An 8,998-nucleotide genomic window follows, 5' to 3' on the forward strand; every position below is an offset into this window, starting at 1 on the left:
GAGAAAAATAGCTGTAACTTTGAGAGAATTAATTCCCTTACCAGAAACTAGGTATTATTTGTGTCCACAGTGCCTAGTATGGTACCCAGCACATGTCCATCCCCCTAAACATTACGGACTAACCAATGACAAGATTTCAAAGGATGAACACTGGAGATGTCTTCCGTAGTTGTATTTCTCTGATACAGGCATTTGAACAAAATGTGTTTCCAGCCATCTCTTAAAAATTTACTAACTGCTTAATTTGTTCTGTTTGCAATGACTGTCTCCTTAACAACATTTTTTTACTTTTAGGGAAAACAGGAACTGTTGGCATAAGCACTTTTTGGCCACAAGAAAGAAGGCTGGAAATCTTGTTGACATTGATATCTGTGATGGGAGGGTGAGGATTGACATTTAAGGGAGGCAGAAATCCGGGTCTGGTTTGGGGAAAACTGTGATCTAAAGGGAAAGCTGCTGACCCACGCCTTTCTAACACCGCATGGTTTCTCCTGCTCAGGGGGCCTGGGGGGATACTCTCCAACAATTCTTTGGACCCTGACAACAAGGAAGGAGACGGGGAGAGGATCTTTTTCTTTCCTGTAAGTGCTTTGCCATCTTCTAAAGTTGTAGGGATTAGACCAGCTGAGAGCTGGGAATCAGAGCTGTAGTGGTTTGCCCCTGAGTTTCTTTTTTGAACTATATTTCTTAAGGTGGAAGCAAATATTGTCTGGTTAGAGTCTGGGTCCTGGTCAGCAGGGATTTCAATGCATTGCTGATTTCCTTCTGAAATGAATGATTGATAATTTATTTCATCGTATGATGTCTTTCTTGAGCTGGTCTGATCAAAGGTTCTTAGCAAATGTGCCGTGTCTTTTATGTCAATACTTTGGTGCCTGGTGATGAATCGCTTGGAAAGGGCCAGCCCGTTGGTTTTGTAGGATAATTCTTCCTCTGGGGTAATATCCTGGAGCTCCTCCTGCAGGGAGGCCACTCTGTTCTGGTGCATTAACAAGGGGGCACTCTTGATCCAGGGTGAAGCCTGGGGTAGCTTGGGCCCATTGAGGGCCACAGCAGGCTTCCACACAGGGGAGCCTGGGTCCCGGGTATCATCGCGGCTTCCTGACAGCTCCAGATCTTTGAAGCCAAGCACTGTCATTTCAGTTTCAGAAGAATGGGAAGGTGGCGACGAGGCTGTTTTTATGTCTATTTCTGAAGGAGAGGCACAGGCGGAGGGGGAATGACACCCTATATCTGAAGGAGGCACATTTAAGTACTGCTGGGTAGTGAGCCTGCCCGAGGGCGATTTCGCCGTTGTTATGATGATGACCTCTTTTCCTTTGGCCTTGCAAGCACTAAGGAGAACTTGCAGGGTGTCTCTGTCTTCTGCGTTTAGAGCATACACGAGGGCCGAGTAGCTCGAATGGTCTTGCAAGCTGAGGTCCGCCCCACTCTGCAGGAGCAAGGAAACCACCTCGGGGCCAGCCTTCTCTAAGCAGGCGTGCATCAGAGCCGTTTTCCCAGACTTGTCCTGTATGTTGGGATCAGCATTGTTTTCTAAGAGGTATTTAACCATTTTGGCTTTACTGACGCTCTGGTGGTCAACGTGCTTGGTCTTGCAGGCGACCATTAGAGGTGTTTCCCCGCGCTCGTTGCTCTCGTTGATGTAGGCGCCGCCTTCCAGCAGGAGCCTGGTGAGGCGGAGGCGGCTCTGGTGCACGGCTTTGATCAGGGAATTCCCATCGCTTGAGATTTCCACACCCTCGTCCATCTTCAAACGTCAGAAATCGACACCTGCTCATCAAAGACGACGAAGACCGAAAGATTAGCCAGAATCAGTGGATCCATTTCTATTCATGTTTTTATTTACAATTTCTGAAATATGTAGAAAGAGGACATGAATGAGATTATGTTACTCGTACAGGGCAAAATAGTGAACTGCAAATAAAAGAACCTTTAGTAACAAGCTGTAGGAAGTTACAAGCTAAAGCTTACTTTCAGAATCTTCACTGAGCATTTATGCTGTAACACCAACCTAGTGTTTCCCTAAATCCCACATTAATTAAACAATAATCAGCTTTTTAAGCCAAGCCCTTTAATCATGAGACAGTGAAAACAAAAAACCACCCCAAAAGCCTCTTACATTAAAAATACAGGAACCAAAGGGGGGGTGGTCACTGAGGAAACAAAGGGGACATCTGTAATACTTTCAACAATAATGATAAATTAAAAAAAAATATATTGAGACCAGAACAAACAGAAAAATAGCAGCCTGGAGGAACCAGATATTAGTCTGAAAAATGAAAACTGCAAAAGCTCATCATCCTCAAAGGGATAAGATGTTGTAACCAAGAAGCAACAATAAGATTCTATGGAAAAAAGAATGATTCTGAGGTTCTTCAGCTTATACTCTCCCGAGAGCTCCATCATATATATAGTATTGGCAGTGTTGACCTTTTACTATATTCATCCAGTTTTGTGCTTACAACACAGTTTTTCAAAAATAAACAATCTGCTTAAGAATCATACACAAATGGGAAACTGAAGACGGAAAAAAAGTGAAGGGAATGATTAACATAAAAATCAGGAGAAAGTTATCTCTTGGGGTGGGTGTAGCGAGGGAGACACCAGGGGCTTTTAAGGTTCAGGTAATGCTCTCTCTCTCCTTGGGCGGCATGGACACAGGTGTTAATTTTATTATTTTTTATTTATTTTAAAAATATATCTTTATTGATTTCAGAGAGAGGAAAGGAGAGGGAGAGAGAGAGACAGAAACATCAATGAGGAGAGTCATTGATCGAGCCGGCAACCGGGCATGTGCCCTGACCAGGAATCGAACCCCGATCGCCTGGATCCTAGGCCGACGCTTAACCGCTGAGCCACACCCGGCCGGGCCATTTTATTATTTTTTAAACAGTATATATTTCACATCTTCTTTTGTATGATACTAGTCTTATCTATTTATTATAAAATGGAGCATGTATACAGAAAAGAGCACAGCATTCTGTAGGATACGTTTCATAATTAAATTTTATAAAGGGTCTATTTGGTCTTAGTTTTTACAACATAGTTCAGTTTTTGTGGTATTTTCAATAGTATTTATGCCTAGACTCTCAAGGAGCTTCAGCTACTATGCTCCTGAAAAGTAGTGTTAAAAAGAATATCCTTGCTCATTTCCACGTTAATCACTCCTGATAAGCAAAGAAAACTACTCAAAATACACAGACACAAATACAATGAAAGTGAATGCCGTGATTTTATGTTCTATAAAAGTTACCTCAGAGCCAGACATACCTGCGATTCAGGAACTTAGGAATTTGAGGATGGCTGACTGTGTGGGTCCCAGCCCTGGGGTGTGCTCAATGCAAAGCATCTGAAAAGAGCTCACCTGAGACAGTGATTCAAAAGAAACTATCTTTTAGCATTTTTCAAATATAAATGTGTTTAATAAATAAGCTGGGGCATAATATCAAATATAGAAACCACTTAGCAACTGCAGTTCAAGAAGAAAACAGTATCAATAATGTAAAAACACATTTGACCACAAGTAGTGTTTGAGAAATAGACATTCAAATGAGACCATTTCTCGGGTACCACATTTCAATATTATACTCTGATATCGTTTTTAGTATTTTGGCCAATCTTGTTTTTAAAAAAACGTTTTTTTAAAAAATATAGTATTATAAGAAGCCTCTGGAAAGACTTTCAAACCTTTTCACCCTAGTTCAGAAATGTCCTTGCCTCTCCCGTCCCCTCCTGGGACACCCTCACTGAGGCCCCGGTGCTGACACCATCATCACATTCAGTCAGACCCTTTGTTATAATCTAGCTTGTAAATGATCCCCAAGTTCAGTTACACCTTCCCAATAAGTAACAGTTCAACTAGAGAAAGTTTAGGGGTCAGACAGACCCAGGTTTTTATCCCAACCACCCTACTTATTAGCTGACTGCCCTGCTCAAGCCTCTCAGCCTCTTAGAGTCCTGGGTCCTCCGTCTGTGAAGGACAATCCTAGAACCTTCATCCCCTGGCGGGTGGTGATGGAACCAGGCAATGTCTACAAAAGACTTTCTTGTATGAAGACTGCGCTCTTCTTTTAAAAAATTTTTAAATTTAGCCTCCTTTTATTCTTACCATGTCCCTAATCCCAGGCCTATTTAAATAACATAAAATATTTAAAATGCTTTTTTAGGATGTGCAAATAATGTTTAGTAAACATAAATGGTATCTACTAAGTAAGATATGGAATGGAGACATCCTTTTAGTACATTTTCCTTATAATTTCCAAGTACAATAATTTCAACATTATTATAAGAAATTAATTATTAAACAGCTGGATTAATTGCTTTTCATTTTAAAATCAGACCATCTTTAACATCACTTGCAATTCATCTTGGTGTATTTAATGCACTCATCTGGTTCCTCTACTCTCAAGATGCCACCAAAATTACAATTTAGTTATTTAAAAAAATGAAAAAGATATATATCCTGAAGAACAAAGAAAACTGGAGGAGAGAGATCAAGGAGCAATTGCAAGCAAGCTTTGGAAGCAGAGCAGGGATGGCGGCTCAGTAAACTGCCTTCCCACAGCAGAGGGTGCGACAGAAATCACCAGGGGCGTGAGCAGGGAGCCAGCTTACCCGCAAGGCCCAGGACGTTTAGGATGCAGAGACTCTAAGTGACACAGCAAGTGGCAATGGAGCACAGGGCTAAAAACAAGAGGACGGCTTGAAGTCTGTGGACGGAACAACTGGACCCCCAGGTATTTTACCCCACCCCAAGTAGCAGACAGCCACTCTTCTAGGCAAGAAAACAGATTTATTCTCTGAACAGACTGATCAGAAAGGCTCCAAACCTCGAGGCAGCAGCCTGAAAACAGGGATAAAGTGAGAGCCTACAGGCTGAATGGTGCCCCCACCCCCAGCTTTCTGCCCTGCTGCCAGGAGGCTGGGAGACAGAAAGAGAAACACGCTGGATCTTAGAGTTATGACCCCTATTAAAAATATGTCAATAAATGAAGCAATTCAAACTATAACTGCATTCACCCCTCCAGACACCCACTCTAAACGGAAGTAGAAAGTTACCTGAAAACACGATTCAAAATTTCATACTTCACTTATGTCTCTTTTCTCCCTGGATGCGTTTTCTGTCAGCCGGCTGTCGGTTCCTACGAAGGAAATCACAACTATTCAGTTACATAAATACCAACAATTGCTTGCACATCTCTCTCCCATTTGGAGTCTAGTAGCTTTCATTCCTTGTTAAGACATCCCCACGGTGTTTGTTCCCTTAATCATATTTCACTGATTATGAGTCTGTACAAATGACCGGCGTGGATCCCACGCATGGCAGCCCTGTGTGCGTTTGCAGGCCGCAGCTGCCCGGTAAGCAGGGCTGGCCTGGGAAGGGAAGGCGGAGAACTCTCCCAAAGTCACTCCTCACTCGCCTGCTCCCCGGGGCTTCTGCAGAAGGTCCGGGTCCTTTATCTCATGTCTCCTCGCCTGTGGGACGGACAGCTTCCCACAGGGCAGGGCTCTGTCATAAGCACCTGATTCATGTGGTACCTAACTCCGCAGCGCAACATGGGTTGGAGCGCTTTAAAAGTCATCTTGGAAATGGTGGGCTTGGCCTTTCCTGTGGTGTTTTCTCCCAGAGCCACCTCCAGTTTTCCTTTCATTCGGAGAGAAATGTTATTTTCCTTGGAGCCTCTCACTCCACCTCCAAAGAAGGATCCTGCTGCCTCCCATAATGTCAGCTGTCTGTCTGGTGGGGGAGGCCAGCCAGGGGTGGGAATTAACAAATGGGTCTCGGGTTCCAATTTCAGCCCCTCTGCCGCCCCTCCCTGCCTCTGTACCCCCACAGGGGGACCAAGCTTCCTTGGGGGTGGCAGCAGGCTGTGCCTCAGAGGCCTGGGCTTTGTCTCTTCCCAAGTTACCAACCCCAGGGGAACCATTCCTCTGAGCTTCAGTTTCCTCATCCCTTAAAGTGGGGATAAAATCTACTTTACAGTTGATGATCGTGAGGATTTAAAAGACCCTAAGAATTCAATGTCAATTTCTAAACACGCATCACTAAATGAGAATCCTCCAGGCTGGGGGGGCCTGACAATGAGAGGCCAAGGTCCCTACACCAACGGGCTCTCCACCTTCTGTGGGCATAAGAATCACACGAAGAGTTTGTTACAAATAAGATTCCAGTCTCCACTTCCAGACACGCACTAGGGGTGCTTCCTCTGCACATCTGTAGAAAACCTGTGGCAAACTCTTCATTCCTCATTCCATACCCACCTCCTATCTGCTACCAGCCCCTGCCTCTGGATCCCAGGCTGTCTCTGTCATCACCTCCAGGGGGCCTGACGCCCAACTTCCCTGCAGGAGCAGAGGGCAGCGATGGCTGCCACAGCCTCGGGAGGCAGAGAGGGCGCCCAGAGGCCCCGGGAAGAGCACAGCCTGGAGCTAGGTGGACCAGGGGCTGGAAGTGTGCTGCCCTGCCCTCCCAGAGTGCCAGCCGACAGCCCCAGGCCAGGACGCAGAGCCCAGCTGCACGTGGAAGGAGGCAAGTCTGCGCGCCACCAACAAAATATGTCTCCCCCCTTCCAAGGACAGGGGCGGTGCCAGAACAAAAAAATGCATCGGAGACTGTCCCAGGAAATGTAAGGACCTGCCAGGAAAAGCGTTCTACCCTGGCACTCGCTAGTAAGGAATATTTAGAAACTGCCCCAGGCAAGGAGTAGCTGGTAAGGTTTGCCCTCTTTCCCACACATACCCCGAAAGGGCTGGTGTCTTCTAGCTACTTCACTGTCCCCAAACATCTGGGGCTGCTGGGCCCCGGGGCAGCTAGGCCCCCTCCTCTCACAGACCCCCGTCCCAGAACATACACATACAGACACGCAAAACTCTACCTCCAACTCTCAGGGAGCCAAGGTGATGGGATTTCCAAGATGCTGAGGGTTCTGGCAGCGTCTCCACAGTCCCCGCGGGCTCTGGGAGCCAAGCTCCTGTCCTCAGGTTTTCTAGGGCGCGGAGGGAGCGAGCCCAAGGTGCTGTCGAAGGGCAAAGCAAGGTGACTGGGGCGGCAGCGCCGGCCCCGATGGGGGCGGGGGGCGCGTTTGGTCCCCTGGTCTCTGAGCTAAGCAGGCAGGCTGAAGCGCTCGCCATCCACGAAAAGGGGTTCAGCACAGAGCCTCTGCGGCTGGGTCCCCGCGCTGCCCTCCCGGAGGACGCGGCCCGAGGGGGCAGCCGTGGCCCCCATCCCGGGGCAGGTGCATCTCTGGACCCTGCTCTCGGGTAAGGAGATCCAGGGTTTTGGAGCCAAAGCTGTCCTCGCCCGAGAGGCGCCGAGCCCCAGCTGCCCGCCCCTGTGCGGCTCCCATTCGTCCAGCCGGGGGATGCCCGCGGCCCCGCAGCCCCCAGCCCGCCCTCCGCGCGCCGCCGCGCCTCCCCCAGCCCGCCGCCGAGGCACCTGCGGGGACGCGCGCCAGGTCCCACCCTCCGACCCGCACGCTCCGGCGGCGGCGCCGACGCGCGCTGCGAGGCCCCTGCCCCATCGTCCCAGACATCCCGCGGCCAGGGCGGCCGCAGCCGTCCTCCAGCGCGGCGAGGCCGAGGAGACGAAACCCGCGTCCCGGAGGGTCCAAGCTCGAGCCGCCGCAAAGCCCGGGATGGCGGGGCTGAGTCCGTGGAGGGCCCCTGAAGCCCGGGGGCCCTCGACTGGCGCCGCTCGGGGCCCTGCAGTGTCCGGGTGCGCGGGTGGCGCGGGCTCCCAGGCCTGAGCGCCCTGGGCGCGGTGCACAGTGGCCGCGGAGCCCCGGGCCGCGCCCTCGCTGCTCTCCCCCGGCAGCCAACACTGCGAACCAAAGTTTCCCCAAGCGCAGCCCGCACGGCCGGCGCAGCACCCTGACCTGGGACGCGCTGTCGAGGCGGCGGCGGCGCCTCCAGCCTCGGGGGCTCCGCTAGAACCCTCCGCCCCAGCGGCGCTAGGGCGCCGACCCGGCTGGATTGAAGTCTTCGGCGCTCTTCGGCGGCTCGGGTCGCAGATCCTGGTAGGTGCCACCCTGTCCCCGCCCCTGTTCGTCTGGGAGAGGCGGGCTCGGAGCTGCGGAGCGTGGGAGCGGGGCCGGGACGCGCGCTCCTCCAGGCGCCCGGGCGCTTCCGCTGGGAGCCAGGCGCCGGCTCCGGGGCGCGGCAGGTGGGCCAGCGGCGCCGAAGTCTGGCCTCCCGGGCCCCGCCTGGCCCCAGGTGTGCCCCTCTCCCCACGCGACGCGGTCCCCGCGCATTCCCGAGACGACCCGGCCCAGAGCAGGGACTGCAGGGTCTCCCCCACTGTGGGGAGCTGGCCACTCCTACCTCCCGGCCCCTCTCTTCGCCTGTTCGTGTCTGGGTCCCTCCTCCCAGTTCCCATCCGCCCGGCTGACCCGTGTCTGTCCTCACCGCCCCCTCTTCCCCCTTCCCGTGGCCATACCGCCTTTAGGGAAAGCAAGGCCTCGCTTCAGGTTGGGGTGTTGGTGGGAGCAACCGTCCTGTTTTTATGAGTTTGTGACTTTATTACACTATTATTAAAACTTTAATATAACACTTTAACAAAATTTCACAAAGTAAATTCTACGGGTTAAACTTCACTAGGGACAAAAAAGAGAGGAAATTAAGTAGAAGCAGCGCTTTTAACTCCATTTATCAGGGATCGACTGGTGGGGAAAAGACCATGATCAGTTTTTGTTGTTCAGAAAATGTCAAAACTTAGTTTGCAGTTTTGAGTCCTCAAAAGGGGCGAGTAGACTTAACTCTAAGTAGGCTTCCTTTATTCAGGAGAACAACCCCCTGAAATGGGCTCTTTAGTGAATATGTGCAAAGAAAGTTCACAGGACATTTTAACCCAGACTTGGGCTCTAGAGAGCTGGAATCCTGGATCTGTGCTCGGTGCCTACACGCATTTGTTTGGGGAGATTGGAGGTTCCTAGAAAGGGACTGGGCAAATCTGCATGAAGGCACAGGTTAGCTTTTCCCCATTAAGACAAACAAAAAA

At 50.2% G+C, this 8,998-nt stretch overlaps 1 protein-coding gene across 2 annotated transcripts; it reads right to left on the reverse strand.

The window, feature by feature from the left end:
- Positions 1 to 215: 215 nt before the first annotated feature.
- ANKRD34B (ankyrin repeat domain 34B) lies at positions 216 to 6,982 on the reverse strand. Of its 2 annotated transcripts, XM_016210403.2 has the most exons (4): positions 6,879 to 6,982; positions 5,062 to 5,144; positions 3,274 to 3,367; positions 216 to 1,773 (listed from the first exon to the last, which is right to left on the reverse strand). In XM_016210403.2, exon 4 carries the CDS (start codon positions 1,748 to 1,750, stop codon positions 221 to 223), a length of 1,530 nt encoding a protein of 509 aa, XP_016065889.2. In that variant the 5' UTR covers positions 1,751 to 1,773; positions 3,274 to 3,367; positions 5,062 to 5,144; positions 6,879 to 6,982; the 3' UTR covers positions 216 to 220. The 2 variants fall into 2 exon arrangements, with proteins under 2 accessions (XP_016065889.2, XP_087671201.1); XM_087815075.1 differs by lacking the exons at positions 5,062 to 5,144; positions 6,879 to 6,982 and adding an exon at positions 4,618 to 4,695.
- Positions 6,983 to 8,998: the final 2,016 nt, after the last annotated feature.

This window comes from Miniopterus natalensis, chromosome 3, assembly GCF_054644295.1.
Source record: "Miniopterus natalensis isolate mMinNat1 chromosome 3, mMinNat1.hap1, whole genome shotgun sequence".
NCBI lineage: Eukaryota > Metazoa > Chordata > Mammalia > Chiroptera > Miniopteridae > Miniopterus > Miniopterus natalensis.